General features: G+C 39.1%; 1 protein-coding gene across 3 annotated transcripts in view; it reads right to left on the bottom strand.

Moving 5' to 3' along the window:
• The window catches only part of FAM135B (family with sequence similarity 135 member B), a 199,576-nt gene that overhangs the window by 46,137 nt on the left and 128,590 nt on the right, over positions 1-24,849 (bottom strand). For all 3 annotated transcript variants that reach the window (XM_027645656.1, XM_027645657.1, XM_027645658.1), the window contains 3 exons: positions 23,906-23,976; positions 21,834-22,007; positions 11,317-11,443 (listed from right to left, as the gene is read on the bottom strand). In XM_027645656.1, coding sequence (XP_027501457.1) covers positions 11,317-11,443; positions 21,834-22,007; positions 23,906-23,976 — 372 coding nt within the window. The remainder of the gene's footprint in view (positions 1-11,316; positions 11,444-21,833; positions 22,008-23,905; positions 23,977-24,849) is intronic.

Genomic DNA, 24,849 nt, shown 5'->3' with positions numbered 1-24,849 from the left:
TGTCAAATCCTACAAAGTTCACAGAAGCACCTTCCAGCGATGTGTTATACCAGCTCTCTTATGGTCTACAGAAATGGGAAGGTGATAATGCCTTTATTGGGTCTAAATGTGCTATTTTTCCATTATTGTATTGCAAAAGATAACCAGCAGATGATCTCTTGAAAGATTCTACTTCGAGGTTGCTTGTAAAACTAAGTCAAATCCATGTTCCATTCCTTCCCCAGTCATTTTGCTGAAGATAATTCTGCAGCTCAGAGAATCCCATCACTCAGGGATTCACTTCAGGTAATTGAGTCTTCAAAGTGATCAAATGGGTTCCATTATACTTTTCTTTTAGAAACATTTCAAGGCCTGTTTTTAATGAGTATTATTTTATTTCAACCAATGATACCCAGAAAAATCATTTACAGTTTGTCCTAAAGGCACCTTCCTTCTTGCAAACAATAAGTCTGCACAAAAATTGCTGCTCTTTGGCCCAGATGCTGTAATGCTGCTCTGGTTTCTTTGATGTGGGGGGAGGATGTGGTTTCTATGCCTTTTGCTGTCAGGAAACAGCTCAACATCTAATCCTGTCATTATGCCACGTTCCTGAACTCTTCACTTATGATACTTTTAGGCAATGAATCATTTATAGGCCTTTCACATGCATGCAAACATACATCAAACTGCAGAGCCAACTATAAAACAATATACAGTACTTTTTATCCCTACAGAAATCAACAATTTGTATTTTAACACTGAAAGAGAAGTAATGGCTAATCAGAAACTTTCCAGGGTATATAACTTTAAGGCAATTACATTAATCTGCTACAATTTACTGCTATAAAATGGGCCACTTTTGAATAGCTGGAACTGTATAAATTTGTATAACTATTACATTTTCACAGGTTCATTTTCCTAGCCTAGTAGATACCTCCAGTATTATGCATAGTACATATACCAGCCCTCAAGTAATTTACACTCAGATACAATCAAATTTCATGAGCTGTGAGTACCTTACCATTTATTCTGCAGGTCCTCACTTTATGATTTTAAATAAAATACTTTTAATGAGTTTAGTAGAGGAGAAAGAGACTGACTGACTGACAGCTCTGGAGAGTCAAACTGTGTTTGTTTACAAAAGAAACCCAATACATAGAACAAAAACAGAGCTTTATCACCTGCAAAAAATATGACTTAACACTGCTTTGGGGTGCTCCCCTCTGTCCTGCTCAGCCTTTCCCCCCCGCTTCTTATCAACCAACTCTGTCTACTAATGCCAGGTAGACCTTATTCCAACAGAGACATTGTTGATTGCATCAATAAAAACCTGAGAGATGACAATTGCTTTTGCCTTGGGTCATCAAAGAGCAGACATATAGTGCCTTCAACTGACTTTATGGCTTTATCTTGCACATGAAAAGAGTTTGGGAATATCTTGGGAGGCTTTATAGCAACCTTTCAATGCTTAATGGGGACTTAAAGATAGGGACAGACTTTTTGGTGGGGCCTGTTGCAATAGGACAAAGAGTAATGGTCTAAAACTAAGAGAAGGTACATTCAGACTAGATACAAGGATGGTATTTTTTATGAGGAGGGTGCTGAGACACTGAACCAGGGTGCCCAGAGAGGTGGTAGATGTCCCATCCCTGGAAACATTCAAGGCCAGGTTTGACAGAGCTATGAACCTCCTCATCTAGCTGGCGATGTCCCTGCTCATTGTAGGGAGATTGCAGCAGATGACCTTTAAAGGTTCTTCCAACCCAAACTATTCTGTGAGTCTATGAACAGGACAAGGAGGAAAAGTGATGGGAGTAGACTGTTAGCTTTATCTGACCTGTTAGGAACTGGAGGCTACAGATGAATGACACACTTCATGACACACCCAGATAACCTGGGATCATACAGTGACTGAGTGCACAGACATTAACAATACATCAGACCCTATTCAAATACCATACCGTAAAGCTGGGAACAGCAGAGATAAATACTGCTGTAAAATCTGGCTGACTGGAAGCTTGATTTCTCAAGGTTTATGCTAGTCAAAGAAGTAGTGGAAGCTCATACACATGTGACTGTGTCTGGCTTACTCTAAACAAATCTTTAGACCTATATTCTTATCTAAATACTCATATATGTAACTGCATGAATACTTACACACTTTTCCTGGTTATGCAAAGAGTTTCCTCAAAGCATTACCCAATTATAATCTAAATTGTTTTGTTAGGTTTTTTTTGTCACTCATCACAACACTTGAATACAGATTCAGAACACGTGGTTAAGTCATCTTCAGAAGTTATTCTTGTACTGAAGATCTTCTAAAATTACTCTTATCTTTCCATGAAACTTTTAAAAAATTGCTTTATCTATATTAGCTGAACTTCTGTCTAATGTAATACACCTCTGTCTCCACTTGGCAATACTTTTGAGAATCATAACACACTGACCCATCTCTATTCTCTTAGCCTATTCTTTTCTTTTTGTCAGAACTGCTGAAACTTGTCTGATTCTTGGAGAATTTGTGAGATCACTGGCACAGTGTCAGTCGTTTTTGCACAAACTGAAATTGCAGAGACTGCACTTCTAAGTGTTCCTGCCAAGCACTGCACCAAAACTTTTAATTCTTATCAGCTGTGAAACTGTTTCTTGGATCATTAGGACAGACATGATAACTGTGAACAGAGGTATAGGCTTTTGCTGTCACTTAAAGATTTGTTTCCACAAAACAAGACAAAGTGGTTGGAAAAAGAGGGAATCTCTTTTCTCATTCCTCAGTCCCAGAGCTGCTGTCTGGGATATTTGCCAATAGCAAAGAGTTGGCTTCCAGATGACAGATCTGGACTGTGATGTTGTTGGCATTTCTACTCCTTCTGGAAAGGCCATCAGCTCAGAAGTTATGAGAGTTGATTAGGTCTCTCTTCAAGAATTCTCTCATCATCAGTCAGTAGGAATTATTGTAGTGTTCTTTAGGGCGTATGAACATGATTTTTCAACCAAGTACCACTGGGAAAAAATACTGACAAGAAAGAAAAAGTGAATCATAGAGCGCTCTTTCAAAAGGTAGAGAACAGTCAAGTCTGATTCCGGAAGTGAGGAGCAGAAAGGCTGTTCCTGCTGCCCCTGCACTTCAGGAAAGAAAGGGAAAAAAAACAAACCAAAACAAAACATATCTCCCAAGCCCCCTCATATAAATTTCCTGAAAAATCAAAGCTGAAATCAGTAGAGAGGAAAAACTTGAATTGCAAGAATGTCGGCCAAGTAAATGACTGTACAAACCACACCAGTGGATTTCAGCCCCAAAGTGAGAAATTTTGGTGAGAGGAGCCAAATAAATTCTTCAGTATATCACTGTAATGGCAGTTGTAAAAGAGAAAGAAATTCTCCATGCTTGGTCTGCCTTTTACCACCCTATTCACAACTCTCTAAATTAACCATAATAAAACTGTTTTCAGTTATACAAGTCTAGGTGTGATTTACTTTTTCACAGTGGTCTGCAGAGAAATAGGAAGATTTGGAAAGAGAATGCAGCAGACTGATTCTTCCCAATACATAAGCAAAAAATAGTAAAAAACTGAATTGAAAAGTGCAACTTCTAGGCAAATTCTAATGCTTTACAAAAGGAATAAATTTTCAGTCCAATATGAGCAATTCCTGAGTATTTTGTCCAGAACAAGACTCCATCACCCTCCTATCTGAATTCTCACAAGAATCTCCAGATGATTTCATAACATTTTCATTGAACACCCACAACAAAAATGTTGCAGAGCTTTTTCAACACCATGTTTCAGGCCTAAACCCAAATTAATCTCAGTTTTGAACTCTATCATAATGCAGATCATTGCCTTGCCGTACTCTGCATATGCCAGATCAAAAAGTAACGACCACAGAAAAGAAATATGCAAATGATTAAACAAACCAGTTATTGTCACATTATTAGTTACCATGTTTTCTGCTACAGCTAGAAAACCTTTTAGTTCTTTCTAAAGACCAACCATTTATCTTCAGGCGACAGAAGATTAAAGACCTCATCAGTAATTATCACAAATGGTGCCCTGAACACACTGATTAAAGATACTTGTCATTATACCTTATAAAGAGCACTATATCAGCTCTCTTACTGTTTTAGAATAATTATGTGTTGGACATATGCTGGAATCCCGATCACAACTAATCACCATTGCATCAGCAAGACACTCAAGGAATCTTTTAAAACCACCCATTAAAAACACATGAAAGAAATGCCTGCCATTACACACACCAAAGAAGAGAAGTCTGACATGAAAACTAAACCCATTTCCATGTAAAATTAACAATTCCAGATGAAATTCTGAGGTACACTGCACTTCTGCAGTCTGGATTAGCTACATGGAGTAATTACAAATAAAAGTTATTTTAAATATTAGGATTTTAATTTTTTTAATAAAAAAAAAATAAGATAAATGATATGCATCAACTATCTTAGAACCATAGCATGGTTTTGGTTGGACAGGACCTTAAAGATCATCTGGTTCCAACATCCTGCCATGAACAGGGACACCTTCCACTAGACTAAGTTGCTTAAAGCTCCAGGCCTTGAACACTTCCAGGGATCTTACACACTCAAGTTCTAAATTGGTAAAATCAGAATCTTAACAATGTTTTGAGTTTGTAAATAATTAGACATTGCTTGTAAAACATTGCCCTTGGTACAAAGCTAAGAAAAACAACAAAAAAATAAATTAAATAAAGTTTTGGCAACTTCAAAGCCCTCCAGACATACCAGGTCCCTTTTTTTTTTTCTACCAGGAGATAGGGAACCTCTGCAAGTTTTCTGAAAAGGGAGGGAAAACAGCAAAATTCACCTCACCCTTTCTTTCAAAAGAAACAGGAGAGTTTTAGTTCTTTTATAAAATTAACACCTCTTTTTGTCCTTGCCTTGCCTTGCTTTCCTTCACCCATACCTTGTCCCTCAGCCTTACCCTTTCCCCCTCTCCCTTTCTCTCCTTCTCTCTATATCTCTCATAAAATTTTGTTTTGGGGTCAGTACATAGCAAGTGCCATGAAAAAAAAGAAGGAACAATTGAATAACATTAGACAGATGGATGTTGTGTCAGTATAATAAAAACAAACAAACAAAAAAATGGATAAAATCAGTCTCTACATTAAGGTTCCTTTGTCTGTAGATGAATGACTTTCACAGCTATGCTCTCCTCACAGTCAAACTGGGACTTCAGGACATATTACAGTTCCCACAATGGATCCTATCTGGACTTTTCTCTGATGCACAACGTTCACAGAATAACAGAACATTCTGAGTTGGAAGGGACCCAGAAGGATCATTGAATCCACCCCTTCAGGGAATGGCCCGTACATATAAAATCCACAGCCTTGGTGGTTTTAACACCATGCTCTTACCCGCTGACCTAATCTCAGGGTCTTCCTTATTCAAGAGCTGAAAAGGTAAACTATTTGATCAAAAAGCCATAACTATACAGAAAAAAAGAAGACTAAACCACAGATTACTCCTATGTGACATAAAAGTGTGGGTTTGAATAATGTTTTGGTGCTAGGCTGGAAGAGCCCAGGTTTTGCATATGTTGCTGAAAAGATGAAAATATTAGCAAACTGTCTGTGGAAAAGAACTCTTATAATCAATGAAATTTTATTTGAATGACACTCTTAGCTCTTGTGTTATGCCAGGCATAAACTTCATGTCTTTTGGGATTGCTACCTCAATGCTAGATGAAAGAAGAACGCTTCTCATCAAACATCAGCACGTTATTAATGGGAAGTCATATGATTAATCAATCTGATTACTTAGAAGTCAATTTATCTGCAGTGCAACTGCTAGCCAAATGAAAATAAGATTACTGTGAGTACAGTTTATTAATAATTCCCAGAATGTCATTGACTCAACTTGATTATAACGCAGTAGGCATTTGATGCACAATATTAAAAGACATTAAACCAACCTGACAACAGTGGATAGAGAAGAGGTTTATTGTACTGGGTAAGGTATAAGAATCCTGAAGTGTAAGTGACCACTCAATTTGCAGTTCTGCAAGGAACATTTTATTTTTTTGTAGATGTAGTAGCTGTTGAAATTTTTCAGTGTCCATCTCTTATGGCTGTTGAGATCACCTGAAACCATGACTCAGTGTGGCATTGAGATACAAATCCTGTAACATCCAAAAAAAACCTTGAACTTCCTCACAGAAAAAAACAATTTAGTAGACCAAAAAGGGAATTCAGATGCCCCCAAGGGAAGCTAGTCACACACAGCTCATGAGGCTGCTTCATTACACTAGATCTCCCAAGAACATAGTAGATATGATCCTATTTTGAACACACCTACTGTGATGTATATTCCCTGTGAGAATAGGTTATGGGTTGAAGACAACTTGAGAAAGTCCTAGCACATTTTAGTATTCTGTAGATTATTCTCTACTATTTTTTTGATCACTAAAGTGTCTTCTTTTGTATTTATCTGACAACAAAAAATGTTATTTCAATAATAAATATCTTTGTTGTCTTAACTGTGCTTGAAAGGAAGAGCGTAGTATAGATAGACAGAAAGTATTAGAGAGAGAGGAAAGGAGGAATGGAGAAAGGGAAGACTCCCCTTTGCCGAGTAGAGGACTGGGAAGAGACAGGAAGACTTAAAAAAAAAAGAAATTACCGAGGTTTAAATAGGATTAATTATTATAACTACTCTGCTAAGCCAGGAGATGAGGAAACTGTCAGTGATGTTCAGAAGTCACTTGGGGAGAACTAGGGAAAATGTGCATGTACAGTCCAGAGCTGCTGACATTTAATTAGTCTCTGCACTGAGAAGTCAGAAATGCAGAACGAGGAGCCGTCAGGACCTATTATTAAGCAGTGGCACCTCAGCAGCCCAAATGCTGAAAATTAGCTCAGGAAGAGACAAAAAGAGCTGATTGATATAGACTTTCTTTAGGCAGTCGCTTTCCTTTTCAATAAAGGAAAAGTAAGTCAATGATGTAAACAGGATGAGCACTTCCGCAGTCAGTCTGTGGGCCTAAAAAGAGAATTAACTCTCTGATGCATCCATGTTTTCTAAGGAAGAAAGAGGGAAAATGGAAAGCATGACCTAGAGATGACATGTCAAGATGAGTGTCTTCTGCTTTGTCTTCAAGAGACGTCTAAGAAATATAACTTGGTAGTCGTAACTCCAGATTTCAGCACATTTCTGGCCTTCCCGAGGGATTAGCACTACTGTAAATCCAGTCACTACACTACTGTGTTCAAATCTTGTCTGAACCATATGGTGTGGGTGGACCAAGCCACCTTCTTCAACAGGACAGAGAAAAAATACAACAAAAAGCTCAAGAGTCAAAGTAAGGACAGGGAGATCACTGACCAATTACTGCCATGGCCAAAACAGACTCTGCTGGGTGGAATTAATAGAACTTATTACCAATTAAACAGAGTAGAATGAGAACTAAATCTAAAACCACCTTCCTCCAGGGCACAGCCACCTGCTCTGGCATGGAGCTCTCCAAGGCTGCAGTGGGATAACCTGTGTCTTTACCACAGGCTGAAGGGAAATCTGCTCTGACACCTGGAGTAACTCCTCTCTTCCTACTTCACTGACATTGGTGCTTGGATAGTTGTTTCTTTCCCATTTTCTCACTCTTCTGTCTCACAGCTGCTGGACAGTGGTTTTTACGCTTCCTTAAATGTTATCAAAGTGGTTCTACAGTTGTTGCTGATGGGCTCAGCTTTGGCCAGCAGTGGGTCCACCTTGGAACCAGTTGGAGTTGTTTCTATATAATGTGGTGGAAGGTTCTTGTTTCTCTGTAAAGAAGCCTCCCCTCATCCCATCTCTCTCTGGTACCAAAATCTTGCCACATAAACCAAATAGACCATGCCACTAGTCCATCTACTTAATATCATGACACTAGTGAGAACAAAATTTATTTTTGGGAGCTAGGCTGCTTCACAGATTTGTACAATTTATGTCAAACCTATGAAACTGAATAAACTGTGGAGTTAGTAAGTGCCTCAGACACAAGAAACTACTACTTTGTGGGAGTTTACATCTAGACCTCAGGAAAAGAGTGCAATAGAAATGATTTAGAGTTCCTACCCCTCACAAGCTTCTGCTCAAATGTAATATTCTGGAAAGTATTCTGGAAAAATAATCTATCTGCATCTGTCAGAGAAAAAAGCTCTTTTAGGTTTCCTCACAATAGCTAAAGCTTGAATAAGAAAGTATTGGTTATTTGCAGTCTTACAGTAAACTGAATAATGAGATTCAGTTCCCTAGAAAAGACACTAAACAGAAGACACTTGCCCATGAGATGTATTTTAAGACCTTAAGCCTAGAGACTTCTCAGATCAAGAAAAACACAGAAATGTACATGAAAAATAGAAGGATCCAAACTCAGATCTGCAGAGATGAAAACAGAACAAAACAAAAGAAAAACCAGGACAGACCAACATTAACTGTTTATGACATAAAAAGGAACTAACCAACATCCCTTTAATGTTCCCATGTCCTGCCTCCCAGTGAACTTTGTCAGCCTTGGAAGATGAGATACATTAATTGTCCTAGCCTAGATTTAGCCAGTTGCATTGAATCAGAGAAGCTTGCAAAGAAAAATATAACTGTGGTATATTTTGAGTTAAGATATTCAACAGTTAATAATTTGAACATGCAGTAGGCAAGGTCCAAATAAAAATATGTAAAAAGTGAGCAGAGAGGTCTGCAGGTTTTTTTTTCATTTAATGAAAAGAGTAGGATCCATTCTCATGCCCATTGGCAGTGACTGCAAAATTTCCCAAATTCAGAAATGCCTATAGTCCAGTTGAAGTTACATTTAACAAACACATTCAAACAATCTAGAATGGAATCTGCAAGGTTGCAAAGGGAAGAAAACTTGACCCAGTGAAAAGCATTGTAACACCATAAGAGCTAATATTTCTCCTCTTCCTTCAGCCCCTTATGGCTCGATATAAAGTCTCATATAAACCAGCAGTCACATGGGTCCCTGTTTGGAATTAGATTTACTCTCACAATAGGTTCTTTTTAGCTCCGAATGTTTATTTTTTATGTTAAACTAAGAGAAATAGCCTTTGCTCATTATCATACATCATGGATAGCATAGGTAAAAAGGCCATCACATTCTATTAAATTAAAATGCTCAGCTCAAGAACAGATGCCATGACTTATGGAGGTTTCTGAACCTAAGCAAATGCACATCTGACCACATAGGCTGTGTAGCATTTTATTTATGATGGTTTGGTGTGTGGCATTCTGATGACTGCAGGGAAGCAGTGTGCTAAAGCCAGTTCTTGAGAGAGCCCTTTCATTTTGGTATGTCGTAGGCCACCTGCCAAGATAATAATTATTGTATGGGGTCTGACTGGGATGGAGTTAGCTCTCCCCATGGCAGCCCTCACAGCCTGTGCTGTGCATTGGTAGCTGTAAAGGTGTTGGTGTCACACCAGTGTTTTGGTTACTGCTAGGCAGAGCTGGTACAGCATCAATGCTGTCTCTCCAACATTCCACTCCTCATCAGTAGGATGGGAGTGTGCAGATCTTGGGAGGAGACATAGCTGGGACAGCTGATCTGATGACCAAAGGGACGTTCCATTCCACATCTGCTGAGCAATGAAAGCTAAGAAAAAGGAGGAGAAGGGGGAGCATTCACTATTATGACATTTGTCTTCCAGAGAAACTACTACACTACTGAAGCCCCACTTCCTAGGAAGTGGTTGGACATCATCTGCTGATGGGAAGAACAGAATAAATCTTTCAGTTTCCTTTGTTTCTACACGTGGCTCTTGGGTTTGCTTCATTAAACTGGCTTTACCCACAAAGTTCCTTTATCCTACCCTGTCTAATTAAGGAGGGAAGGGATAGAGTAGCTTGGTGGGCACCTGACTTCCAATCAAGGTCAACTCACCACAATTATATTGTCACAAAAAAAACCAAACCAAACTAAACCAACAAACAAAAAAAACCCCCACAAAACAAAACAAAAAAACCCACAACCAAACAAAAACCCAAGCAAACAAAAAACCACACCTCATTAAAAAAAAAACCACAACCAAACCAAAAAAAAGATGATTAGTCAACAGAGATGAGTAGAAAATAGTGTCCAGCTAAGGAAGAAATTTGGGAAAGCAATAAGGTTTTTCCTAATCATAACAGAACAAGATTTTTCCAGAGAGACTAAAAGCAAAAATGGCAGTGCAACTAGTCTTTCCATCTCTCTTCTTACAATAGAGATCTGTCCAGAGGATAATGAAAAGTAGGCACCGCTCTCGAAAGAAATCTCTTTTGTGTGATGTACAGAGATGTACACAGATTAATCTACAAAATAAATATTTGAATCAGCTATTTAAACATCTGTGATGTGACTGCCTACCAGAGAGACAGAGGTTGAGGTCAGTTTGTTTGCCAAAAGCATACACTGACCCAATGTTTTGGATAGCAGCCTCAGGCCAAACATTCTCTCAGCCCTGGTAGTTCTTCTGCACCAGCCGCTCTAGGCTTGGATGTTTTAAATATTTATAAAAAACAGCTTTGACAAGAAAGCTTGAGGGAAGCTGAGGGCAGCATGTTAATCAGAAACCTTGAATCATGGTTTCCTAACAGGTTAATTATTGCAATATTCTGGGTTGAGTTTCTAGATCTGAGGAAATGTTTCTGACAAAAATGAAAAAAAGAACAAAACAAAACATACCCACAACAAAACACTCCACAGCAAGCGTTTAAAAAAAAAAAAAAAAAAAAAAAGAAAAAAAAAGGAAATAAGCAACAAAAAACCCCCCAATTAATCATTATTTTTCAAACAAACAATTTCTACTAAAAATTGCAAAATGAGCTCTCCTCTTCACCTGTGGTAAGTAGTAAGATCAAAGGCACACACTAACTGTGAGACCTGCCATGGGTAACGCAATGTGTACAACACCCCACAACCAACACACACAATACTCAATACTCAGGACACAAAACCTTCCTTTACAACATCCTTAATAATGACTCAAGTCCTTTGGCTGTCATACACAAAACCTGAAAGCCAAGGCCTCTTCCTGAATAATTAATTTCAGCTTCAAGCAGACACCTGATCAGGTGAATCCTGTCTTAAAAGTACCATTGGCAATGGGGATATATATCCACATATCTTGAACTTTCTGAAATGGGGGCTGAACACCAAGGGACTGTATATCCAAGTGCCAGCTAGTTCATGCAGAAATGTTTGAGGGTTTCTTCTTCCAACAAAATCCCTCTACTAGAAATACACAACCATGAAAAGTTCTCCACAGGTAATAGGGACACCCGGAGTGAACCAATGGAAGTAAGACATCATTTTTCATTCTTCTTACCTCTGAAGAAGTGGGTTTGCAGTAGCCAGCTCCAAACACTAGATTTTCTAAAGACATACTGGACTGGTCTGGTCCCGCCTCCAGGTTGCCTTTACCAAGCCAAGAACCTTTCCCTGGACGAGCAAAACTATAAGAAGAAAAATTGAGAAGAAAAACTAATTAAAGGAATATTGTTAGAGAAGAGTCATTGTTGTCTCAGTATTATTTCCCTCCTTAGAAAACACTACACTTTTGGTGGTACTGGGTTTTACTTTTATTAATTTCAAGTTGACACTGTAAATTCATGTTTCTCTTGAAAATGATCATTGTCCAGTGTGCTGGACATCACTAGCTCAAGTTTGTTTCCTAGACATTCAGATGAGTGATTTGAGTGTTATCTTTAACTCATTCTTTTCTCTGCTGTCATACAGATCATTTCCCAGCATAACATCTCACCAACACAACCTTTCCATCTATCCACACAGATAAATACTCTTATCCAACTTCTCATCAGTTTGCACCTTGATGGATGCAACATCTTTCTCTCTTGCTTTAACTATATTGCCCTTCTCTTTGAGTTGTGTGTGACCTCTCTTATCTATCAATATCTTCTATAGCTCATCCCAAACTTATTATAGATTGGAAGTTTAGTTCCCACTTCTCACTGTCCCATGACATTAGCTTCCAGCACCAAATGACAAGACTACAGCCCCAAAGCTACATTTGTTTTTGCTGGATGCAGTCCATTCATCTGGGAAATGTTCTTCCATATCCTTGGTGTAACATGAATTCACTGTTATCCAAATTCTTCCTCAAAATTCTGACAGAATGTAAGTTGTTTTGGTGTTGTGGTCATTACCTCTCAGTGCTGATTATTATGGCCAGTGCTCCTTTCTGGCTGTATCTGTATGTCTTAGACCATGAACCCATTAAGAGTGGAATACCTTGACTGGAGTTTACTCAGCCTCAAGCCCACTAGAGTCCTGATGCACAGCCAGGGGCTCATGCTCTGGGTTAATCTAAGCAAAAGTACACCCCCCAGCTAATGATATAGGTTGCCTTTATATTCACTGGAGAGGAATTGGCATTTCCAGGGTATGAGTCACCTCTTTCTGAAGCAGTGATATCAAATAGATCAGGGGACTTGTACCTTCAAAGTACTTATTTCTTATTGTGGACTTTAAAGAGAGACCTCATCAGCAACTGGATTTAAATGAGATAACTCCACAGTTTGTCCCTCAGAGAACATGTGCTGTACATAAACTGTATCAAGATTTCAAGAGGGAAATCAGGCTACTTGGGGTGAATACAAGGAGTCAAATTACTGAGTCCAAATAGTGATGCAAGCAACCAGAAGTGTTCTTTAAAAACATGTAGGCAAAGGCGGAACTAAAATAATGAAGTGTAGAACAAGAAGGAAGACACATTTGCTCTTCATAGAAAGTGCAAGGATAATGCCACTTGAGTTTGTGTTACAGCTCTCAGACTGGGATCACCATCCACAGGTGCCTGATGCCCATCCAGGCATCCCAAATTACGTCATACCCAGGAGACCTGGTCTCCTTGAAAGAATAAAAACTTCCAGAATGGAGAGCACAAGAAACATCTTAAAACCATAACATGCCAGAACTAAAAGCCACAGGGCAGTACTATTCATGCCGGGAACACTTTCCAGTCTGAGGTCGTTCCTCTGTGTAGATGTGCATCACGTGGCCACTTCAGCTCAGATCAGCCTAATTCGTTGATATCTATATTTGATTCAGTTTTTAAGGACAGATTGGAGCACTGCCTGCTGTACAGAAGCATACATATAAAAAAAGAATCATAGAATATCCTGAGTTGTAAGGGACCCACAAGGATCACTGAAATCCAACTCCTGGACACCCAAAAATCACACCATGTGCCTGAGAGTGTTGTGCAAATATTTCTCGAATTCTGGAATGATACTTAAGCTAAAGGGATAAGACAAAAGAAAGGTTCAGCAACACTTGTTATACTCAAACAAAACGTGAGGTTCTGGTGTGAAACAGAGTGAGGTGTGCAACACCAGAAAAAGAATCTCAAGCAAAGTTAGGAATTGGACAACTTTCAGAAGGTTAAATGCAAATCCATGCCTTGCCTGTAGCTCAGAAGTGCTGCTTGTTATATATAAATACTGGCAAAAAGGCCATCCCATAAGAGTTGTTATTGAGTGATGTTATCTGCCCTGGTCTGCTGGCAAGGTTCAAGAAGCAGAAATAAAAAATGATTGCTGTGGTATCAGAGAGAGAAGCTTAAACAAATGTTGCCTGCACATGAAAAACTCCTCGTTTGAATATTAACAAAGCTTTCAAAGGTTTAAAGAAAAGCACTTTTTAATGCCTTTTTTATTTATTTATCTTTTGCTTTTACAGCAGAGAAGGGATTTTAATCTGTTGGTTTTATGGAAATTGATTTCACATAGCACTGTAAAACAAAAACCTTTTTTGGGCAACACGCCAAAACGTCCTCAGTATGCTGAGGGAAGTTTAAGCGGAAGGCTTACAAACTGCTGAGGTCCCTCTAATGCTTTCTGAAGTACATTATGCTTGAAGATAATTTTTATTAGGAATACCAGGTCAGTTTGTTACATCTTTCTTTTTTTTTGTATTTATTTCTTCTAATTATTTCTGCAAATATGTTTATTTGTATGAATCATGAACCTTGTTTACTTACATGTCCATTCAGACTATTTAATAGCGTTGATTTAATATCAACATTTAGATCCTTATCCGGTATGTTAAACTTAGCTTTTAATTGGATTTAGGATAAAAAAGGTCAAAAGAGGTAATGGGTGCATGTCCAAGAGGATTAACATGCATGCAGGACTATTAATATTATCAGTGAAATGTTTTTTTTTTTGAGCTGGCCTTTTGATGACCTTATCTATGAGATCATGGATGGTGAGGCACTGTAACAGTTTGTCCTGAGAAATTGTGGACACCCCATCCCTGTAAGTGTTCAAGGTCAGGTTGGATAGAGCTCTGAGCAACCTGGTCTAGTGGAAGATGTCCCTGCCCACGGCAGGGGAGTTGGAACGAGATGATCTTTAAGGTCCTTTCCAATCCATACCATTCCATGATTCTATGATTCAATGTCTTTATCCTTCAAAGGAGTCTCCCAGTTATTACAGTAGCCCTCTGTGGACACATAGTACAGTAAACTGCATTGAAAACTGCATTTTTTCCCTTTGTTATAGCCTGCAAGATATCAACAATCAAAATTTAAGAACTTTCTGAGTCAGAGGTTGTACTCAATTATTTCCAACAGTCATGGTTACCTTCTATGAATTTGTGTCCATGCCTTTTTGATTTATACTCTTGGTCTCTGTAACTTACATACATTTTGGAATGAACTGGACTTGTGGTAAGTTCTGAACTTTCTGCTTCTTTTGAACTCCCTGTTGGGGAATTGGATGTGGTACCTCTTGGTTCTTGTATAGCACAAAATATTAAATAACCATTCCCTGTTTATTTTATCTTTGGACAATTCTCTCACGTATAAATGAGATGGCAGCTCCTTAGCATAACAAATGGATTGGCCTTGATAAATGTTAATTCAGATGTGTTATTGAAGCAAATCAGAAAAAATACTTCAGGGCAGTTTAAAATAACATTGTGTTCTCTTTGAGATTAAACTTCCCCGAAAAAGAAATAACCTTTTTGAATTTTTAATTTTGTTTTGTTTTGGTTTTGGTAAACAAAACTTTTTTTTTCATGAATTTTAGGTTTTAGCAGAATGGGAGGAAAATTAGAAGATTGGGATCTGAGTCTTTCTTGGGAAAGAAAAAATATCTTTCTCTATTTGAAAGGATCAAACTGTAAAAAATTAAAAACCCCAAACAAACAAAACGTCACACAATCATCACATTTCTAATTACAAGAAATGATAATCTTGTGACTATATCAGGAGAGGAAGTTCAGGAAATGAACTTTTATCCCATTTAGGTCAGATCCTTGGAGAAACCACTTATTTTTCCCTCAGTCCCTTATGCATAAAATATTGCTTCTTAAAAAAATTAAAAATATAAGTCAGTCCCATAGAATTAGCAGACCTCGGAATTAAACCCTCACAGCCCCCACTGCCACCTGTTTGCATTTCACCAGGAGCTCCCTTCTAACTCCCACGCATCAGGAAAATTGTAATGACAACACTGATTTCCCTCCATTTTTTAACTCAAAACTTTAATATAGCTTTTGGGAAATTACTACTGGCATGTGGTCATAGGGTACACGGGTGATCCGTTACTTATTTTTGAGAATAATCTGTGGATGTTTACAGATTGTGCTCCTCTAGGCATGTAGTTCTCTTACCCAAGGAGTTTCACTAAGGCTGTAATCAGTGGCTGTAAAATGTTTTGAGCTTTTTGGGTAAAACTGATAAGATTTATTAAAATAAATTTTTTAATGAAAACAGATATCTCTCCTTAGATCCCAAATGGAGTCAATCTGGTCTGAAATCTCTACAGATTTTGACTGCTGGAAAATGTTGGTTCATTTGTCCTGAACTTAACCTTAGTTGCTATAAAATTTGAAAACAGATAAAGCCATGTGGGGATATTTAATTTTCAGTGGGATTTTTTGTTGTTGTTGGGTTTGGGTTTTTTTAAGTTTGACTCAGAAATTGCCAGTTTTTTCTTATGTGGTTTTTCAGTTGGTAACTCAGGAGACTGGCATGTCAAAGGGGAGGTTTATCTTTGCAGGTGCATAACAAACTACCAAATAAAAGAAAATTCAAAGGAAAAATCATCCAGTTGTTATGAGGGGGTGCTTAGAGGGAAATAATATCAACCAGTATTCTTCTAATAAGCATACATAGAAGCAACAGCTCTTTGCTGCATAAGTATTTCATTTTCTTTCTACAGATTAATTTATTTGTAAATAGGATGGAAAGGGAAAACAAGTTATGAATTTTACTCCCCAGTATTACATTTGTGCAGTTTCAGATGCAAGCTCCCCATAAGTAGGTGCCAACCACTCTTGCAACTGTAGAAAAAGTGACCTGCATAATCTGCACCCAGATTCAAGATGCACAGGGCAGTACATTGTGTGTATTATCTATAGAGAGATCAGTCGTGCTTTTGAGGAACAGGATGCCTGGAAACAAAAGAACTTAGGTGAGATAAAATCGCTCAAGGATGGCTAGGGTTGGCCTGATTCCTCAGTGCAGTGGAGCAGAGCTGAAACCTTGGAATATTCTGTGACCTTGATTCTGTTTCTTCTTTCTGGAGCAGAACCAGCTAAAGACATTAAAACATTGAATATTTGTGTCTTGGTCTCTCCACCAAAAAAATTTGTATTATATTATTTTCCCATCACAGATCCCACCAAGATTTCTTGTTTCTCATACAGTCATTTGATTGTGGGCAATTAAGGATTCAATGTTAATAAGTAAAATCTTGAAAGTCTACTTTGTTTTTCATGTAAATTTATGTATGAAAGTGGGGAAAGGAATAAAAAGTTGAGGAGAATCGAGAAAGCTGAGAAAAATAAACCCCTTTCTTGTGCAACCAAGAGAAAACAGGTTTGCCAGCTGCCTATAGTGAAGGATATTGCTTATCTGCAGCAATTTCAAGACTTGTTTTTTTTGTTTTCCCTTGGTGTTTTTTGGGTGTTTGTTTGGTTTTGGGTTTTTTTGGGGGGAGGGAGAGGAAGTGGTATAGAGGTCTGTGCAATAAATGAACCATATTTCTTCTTGTTTGCTTTTTGAATGAGTCCAATATAAGAAAGGCACTGTGCTTGCAGCATGCCTGAGACTAAGTAGACCTTACATCACAGATCTGCACATTTCACTTTTGGAAAAACAGAAATATTTCTTGAAGTCTGAGCTATGTTGGAGCAAAGTACCTTTCCTAACAGCTGAGACTGGGCTAATAAGTGATGGTTGCACTTCCAGACTGGACCAGTTGTGAAGCCAGTGAGGGGGGGCTGAGGGAGAAGTCAGTGCCTTGGGCCAGAAACCAAATCAGAAAACTGTAGTCCAAAAGCCCTAAATCCTTCTCCTCCTCACCTTCCTCCTGCAGCTGTCTGCTCACATTTAGCCTGTGGAGTTTAAGGAAGAGAATAAAAAGGTTATTTAAGCATTTAATGAAGGCCAATGCATCAATAGGGGAACAGCCTCAAGCTCGAACATTGTTCACTTTTTCTGTTTATCTTTTGACAGACTTGTTGGGCTCATCTTCTGTTATCCTGGGTAAAATGTGGTTGCCTTTAACTTTCCAAAGAGAACTGTCACTTCCACGATATTAGGAGAGCAGTACCATCCAGCTTCCTGCTCTAGATTTTCCTCTGTTTGTCCCACATCCCAAAAGTCTGAAATACAGCTCTGTGATCTGCAGCTGCCAAAAGCATTTGGTGCAGACACGGTTGCTGTCACTGAGAGAGGGCAAGGGGCTGGGCTCTGCCACAGCTCAGCTCCAGCCCTGCCCTGACAGTGTCCTGTTGGAAGGGTCTGCGTGTAGGGCAAGACACAGGTGAGGGGAGCAGTATTTCAGGCCAAGACAACAACTATCAAAACCACTGAGCCCTACATCCCAGTTCTCCCCTATTACTGCATTCCTGCCTAGAAAGCAAAGTTTTGGGCTTGACTCCAAGTGGTCCAGCTTCCCCGGTCACTTCTGGGGTGCTTTCTAGAGGAGTCAGAGAACTCTAAGGGTCAAAGTGAGAGTTTTTAACCAAGTTTGGCTCAGTAAGGACAAGCAAAAGACACCCAGTCCCTTCCCTGCTGCTCAGAGTTCCCTCTGCAGAGGAATACAGCTGCCCAAGGAGCCAGGAGAGATGATCCAAGCACCAAAGCATCACACCGTGCTCCTGGTCATCCCACATCTAGACCAAAAATGATTGCTCTAGAGATAAGTGGGCCCATGAGAACCTCACGAGGCTCAACAAGTCCAAGTGTAAGGTGCTACATCTGAGTTTGGGTAGTCCCAGATTCGAGTACAGGCTGAGACTCACTGAGAGGAGCCCTGTGGAGGAGGACTTGAGGGTTCTGGTGGATGAAAAACTTGACATGAGCCAACAGCGTGTGTTTGCAGCCCAGAAAGCCAATTGCATCCTGGGCTGCATCAAAGGCAATGTGGCCAGCAGGTCAAGCGCGATGATTCTGAGCCTCTGCTCTGCCCTTGTGAGACCTGGAGACCTGCATCCTGCTCTGGAGTCATCAGCACAGGAAATTGTGGGAAATTTTGGACCTCTTAAGAGTGGGTCCAGGAGAGACCACAAAGGTCATCAGAAGGCTGGAGTTTTTCTCCTATAAGGACAGGCTGAGAGAGCTGAGGTTGTTCTGCCTTGAGAAGGAAAGGCTCCAGGGTGACCTTGTAGCACTAAACTAAAGTACTAAACTACCTGAAGGTAGTTTATAGAAAACCATGAGAGGGACTTTTTAACAAGGGCATGCAGTGACAGGACAAGGAAGAATGGCTTTAAATTGAGGTTTATATTAGATGTTATGAAGAAATTCTTTAATGTAAGAATGATGAGGCCCTGGCACAGGTTGCCCAGGGAAGTTGTGGATGTCCCATCCCTTGCACTGCTCAAGGACAGGTTGGATGGGGCTCTGAGCAACCTGGTCTAGTAGAAAGTGTCCCTGCCCACAGCAGGAGGTTGGAATGAGACGATCTTTAACATCTATTCCAACCCAGACCATTCTATGATTCTAGAATTCTTTGATAACAAAGCTGGAGATAAACTGACTGCAAGTCTGTCTCACCACCTTCTTACCCAACCTCTCACCTTCTTAGTAAATCCACAGAGCCATTAGCAGCTGCTATGAATGCAGTATCCCTTTAAAAAGCTGAGGGTTATACTCTTTAGAAAGGCTGAATCACAAAATTTCCATCCAGAAGCTTGCAAATGATCCCAGAAATATGAATTTCATTCGTTCTCAGGTTGGTAAAAAGTTAGGTCTTCAGAGTCTCAAACCTAACGTAATATTTGTTAGCTCAGAATTATTAATCAGGACAAACAACAATATCAAAATATTCACTTGTCAAAAAGCAGGAGGCAAGGGAGGCATCCTGGGAAGGTTTCCTTAACTATTTGTGAGTGTACATTTCCCTGAAGGCAACGGCCTGAATTGGTCTGTCTGGTTTCTCCCTTTAAATACAGACAACATGAAAGAACTTTGGGGAAGAGTATCTAATTTGTCAACAGAGCTAACAAAGTACGAAGAGCTGAGTCCACAGGGCATATGTGAGTATACAGTTGTGCTTCAGGTAAAGTGATTTTCCAGGAAAACTTCAAGGCAGTAGTGAATTTTAGTTTTATATATTTATTTTCAGGGTGGGTCTAGAACTGTTGCAATTTTACATTTGAGTCTATAGATATGTGCAGAAATAATATGTATATACACACAAAGTATGTACCATGATGGGACAGTTCAAGATAGCAAACAAAACGATTGTGAAGCACTGCATAGATATTTTTTTCCCAGATAATGTAACTATCTCCATCTTTGCAAGTATTCAAGGCCAGGTTGGACAGGGCTTGGAGCAACCTGATCTAGTGGAAGGTGCACCCCTGTCAGGGAGGTTGGAACTAATTTATCTTTAAGGTCCCTTCCAACCCAAGCCACTCTGTGATTCTATGACCTGGAGATTATTTTTCCTATAATGTGACAAAAAAGACTTTCCAGTCATTCAGGTTCTACACAGTTACCAAAAAAATCCCAAAAAACCTGACTTTATAATGGTCTTTTTTCTATATTCTTACTAAACTCCTATGATAAGAGAGAAACAGGAAAGCTCTGAGCTATGAGCAAATTAAACAAGTTTTAGTTGGCTGGTTTTGTTTTAGAGTGTAATTTATTTTACACTAGTGTCTTCATCCTGATTTATAATGAGAAAATGCATGATGTAAAAACCCTTCAGGTTTGGAATATTTATCAAGAAAAAAATAAATCCTTAGTATCACACTTTAAAATGATTTTATGGGCTTAAGCAAATGAGAGTGTATAGTGTGTTGTCAAAAATCTTCATTCCACTGCATTAAGTAAATAGATTGTATACTTCACAAAGGTCCACAAAATAGTATTTTAAATGCTATAATAATATGACTATGGAACAATTGCTCATCATGTGATTTACGCCTAATAACAGTAACAAGCCTGTGCAGCCCCATTCATTAGAGGATAACACAGCACTCAAAACAGTCATTAAGCCTGGTAACTATTGTTCTTTCATCCTTTTCTATACCAGAACAGTAAGTAAATTATCTGAGCAAAATTATCTGGTTAGAAGTAGTCTGTTACAATTTAATTTCATCATTAAAAGAGTCAACACATAGCAGAACAGAGATACAGCAGTTACTTGTATCACATCAGTAGAAGACAGATATGTCAGTCTGATCTCTGATATGAGACACATCACTGCCACAGCTCATAGAATCTTCGAATGGCTTGGGTTGAAATGGATTAGTTTCAACCTCCTGGCCATGGGCAGAGATACCTTCCACCAGACCACGTTGCTCAAAGCCCCGTCCAATCTGGCCTTGAACACTTTCAGAGATAGGGCACTTCTCAATCTCAGGCTTAACCTCTTACGTTCTCAATTCATTCTGTGACACTGTGTACAAGCAATGCCTTCACACAAATGGAGAACTGAAGCAAAGATGTATCAAGTCAAAGCATGAAACCCAAGGAAAACACTCTACAGGTTCATCTTTCCTCTCTGACACTGTGTTCTCTGCACAGTATTTGCCAAGGTTTAGAGTCTCATGGTCATTTGGTAAACGACAAGATCTTGCTGGAGTTAAGGGAAGTTGAACAATGCTGAACACTGCATTTTGCTTCAAGACCTCTCAGCACTCTGTCTCATGCACTGAAAAGTTTGGGCACTAAGTAAATTGCCAGAAAGACCTTTGCTTCCCTTAGCCTGCTCTAAATATTAGAGGATATTGACCTCCAGCCCTGTTTTACTTGAAGGAGTTCTAAGTTATTTTCTAGTCATTATGAATCAGATAACATAAATCACACCTAGACCCCATGGCAGCTGGTATTATACTGCTGCACAATCAAACCAGATGATTCTGCAAAGGAATAACCCAGTGAAGCCTTATCCAGCACTGACTCCTCTGTGCCTCCTCCTAACCATGTTATGAATTACGCTCATACACAGAGGCCATGGGTGAGATTAGAGTCCAGTTGTCCTGAATGTTTTACAAAACATCACGGGGGGAAAATGTAAGTGTTCTTAGTTGCTTTTAGACTAAAGAGAAAAAACTGCCAAGGAAAGCACAATTTTAACATTCTCATTACAAATAGGGAATAGAGAGATCAAGACTAGTCAAAATTTTTAACCTCTTTCCCAAAATTTTACCACTTTTTCATCAGACCTCTGGTGCTTTACCAAGGGAAGAGGCCGGTGTCAGAGTTTGGTTGTAAATCCCAATCTCCATTAGCCCAGGACCAAAAAACTTTAAATTAAATTATCCTCTATCCTTCTCCCGTTCAGTAAGCAAATTGTATGAGAGAACTCAGCAGAGAAATCTCCTCTGCCTTTCCACAGACATTTCTGTGCCCTTTACCTGATCAGAGGCTGGTGTAGTGCCACCAGGGACGCATGGACTGTGACAGAGATCACTGACAGGTGGAAATAGTCAAACATGACAGGGACATGGTGGTGCAGACCTCGCCGGGGGTGGAAGTGGAGACACAGTGTTCGGCTGCTGATCACAGGGATCGCTGGAACATCCCTCAGCCTGCAAGGGAAAGAGGTTTAACAAGGGTTAGTGAAGCCCTGAGTTGTCACAGCCTATAAGGTGCTAGAGGCAGCAGACTGAGAGATGGCTTGAGGTGTGAAATTTATCACTTCCCAGTTTCTTAAGGGGTAAGATAACTAAAGAGTGTCATGTGTTGTACTTGTGCCAAGCGTAAATATGAATATTAATATAGATATTTGAACATTAATATAGATATAACTAATATAAATAGAAACACAAAGAATAAATAACATATGCAGACTTATTTGAATGTACTGTATAAAAAAAAGAATAAGTGCAATGCAATTCCGGTTTTCCCTGCTGGTTGCTCTTGATGTCCGTGTACCCACTAGTTCTGGGGATGTCAAGACCTAAGCAACAGAAGGAAATGCATTTAGCAAACTGTTCAGATTATTTGGGTGCTCATAGATGGGACAGTTTACTACTTATGATTTTCTGTAAAAGAAAAATGAGCCCAGGCAACCTGTGAGAGTTAAAAGCATTCCTGTGCCAGACACAGCTGAAAATATTCAGAGTGCCTTTCCAGATTGTTCTGAAAAAACTTTTTGGAAGAGGCCAAAAATGAAAAGACTAGGTGAAGTAATTGCAGAGAAACAGTACACGTTGGATTAGCTTTCCTTTTTTTTTTTTTTCTTTTTAAGTAAATGAAAGTCAACACTTTAATTTAAATTTTGTTATAAGTATTCCAGAATAACAATCCTGGTGTGCAGGTAACCACATGACATCTCAGTCACCTATAGTGAGAGACTGAGCTGTAAATCTGGAGAGCACCTCACCACATCCTTCCAGTTAAAGTGAAATTTCTAAAGACGAATTATTTTACATTTAGCATTAAAGACCCTTCTGAAGCCAATTGTTTCCCAGAACTATGAAAACCTAGGATGAAATGGTTGTGTATGGTATATGGTTAGTCCCAAGCTTACAGAAGCTTTGCAGAATATTTTTTTTCTAAAAATCACTACTTTTGTTTATAGTAAATCAGAATAATCTTTAATATTATAACAGAAATTAAATGCATGTGTTGGAGCACAATTTCATAACTTTCAGTTATTTTTATTCCTGGTTATCATTTAATGTTTGTTTTTTTCTCTCTTCAAGACCCATCAGCACTGAAGGTCCAGTCCCACCTGCATGAGAGAAAAAATTTTCACTTTTTGTATCTTGAAGATAACAGAAACTTGTTCTTGAAATTTATTTAAGTTCTATGTGGGTATGAATAAAATCCCATGGGGACAGTCTCAGCACGAAACACACCTCAGATGATTTCCCTACACTACCAACCCCTGCAAACCCTGCTCAAGTCATTGGCAGACTTTTCCCTGATGCAGTGAGGCTGAATAATATATGGGGTCACACTTCCTGCTATGTCACAGGAAGGGATGTTATTCCCACTTCACCTAAGATTATGGGATCAAATGCAGTTAGATAAAATCAAATTCAATGGGAAGACTCCTTCCTCTTGAAAATATTGAGGCAACTTTGGTTCTTAATAGGAGAAAAGAGCTTAGCATGTTTATACTCCTGTCTTCAGCCAGGAAATACTTCATTGCCTCCTGAGATAAGTGCATTCCTGAACCACAGCCCCTGCCCACCTGCAGGTCAATGATGATATTCCCTTTAACAGCAGCAGAGATAGAGCAACACTTATAACCTTTGAAAAAACTTACACTTAAAGGAGGAAAAATGTTGTTCCTTTAAAGAGCAGCATGAGATACACTTTTCAAAGCAGAGAGAAGAAACAGAAAAACTTCAACATTGAGGCAAAGGGAAGACTTATCAAAGGTATCCTTTTTTACAAAGAAGTCTCATTTTATCAAAGTAATTTCCCAATTGAACAGAACCCCACATTACCAACTGAGCTTCAAAACAGCACTTACTGTTGTTCACTATCAGTAAAGTGCAGGTCCAGCTTGAGCTGAAAATCTGCCTCATTCAAAGCATCTTCCACCTACAAAAAGAGAAAGACAAGGTTACCTTTATAAATTGGCACCTTCAACATAGAAGGCAGAGGTGGGTGGGTTTGTCTGATAAGAGCAAAAATATGCAGCAACAGCAGCGCCCCAGCACAGAGGCAGAAAGAAGCAAATGTGACAGTGAGTAAAGGTAATTGCTGAAGGAGTCAGAGGGAACCAGAGCAGTTAGAGGTGTTTTCTGCTCCTGGGTGCCCTGTCATGTCAAGAAAATCACTCTAGACAAGAGTAACCAGAGTGCACAGAGCTCTACATTTGTTGGATCCTTGCTCTTTGCACACCAAGAGTCAGAGGAGCATTTTTGAGGCTGCTCTCCCTCATTGAGTGAATCTTCCTTTGAGTTGTCTTGTCAGGTGAATGACAGCAAGGACTGGGTTTTCTTGGATGAGAAACAGCCACGAATCCTTCTTTTTGTCTACCTGTAACTAATTCAAGGGACAAAGTTTACAGCTTAAAGCAATCAGAAATGGCTCAAATAATTCTGGTAATTTCTGATCTCCTATCATTGTTTCTCAACAAACTGAGGCTTTCCTGCCTCCTGGTAACCCTTTCTTGCCCTTCACAAATTCGTGGAGGAAGTTTGCCATTGACCTTCATTTAGACATTTTTTCTTTCCAAAATTCAAAGGTTTTTGTTGTTTTTAAAGCTTCAATTAACAGAAGTTTAACTGTTCCCTTTGTTGCAGGGTCCTGAGCATGGCTATACATGGTGGGATTCTGCTTACCAAAAACCACTGAAGATACCACGTGTTACTCACTGGTACATTCATCTAACTCATCCAATAGGTCCCACCAGTAAAATTACCCTTCTTTTATTGTCAATAAAATAGTTTAATTGGATTTTTAGAAACA

Source organism: Corapipo altera, unplaced genomic scaffold, assembly GCF_003945725.1.
Source record: "Corapipo altera isolate COAL_440 unplaced genomic scaffold, ASM394572v1 51, whole genome shotgun sequence".
Taxonomy (NCBI): Eukaryota; Metazoa; Chordata; class Aves; order Passeriformes; family Pipridae; genus Corapipo; species Corapipo altera.
The sequence above is the reverse complement of the archived record's forward strand: the minus strand, read 5'-3'. Positions and strand labels throughout refer to the sequence as shown.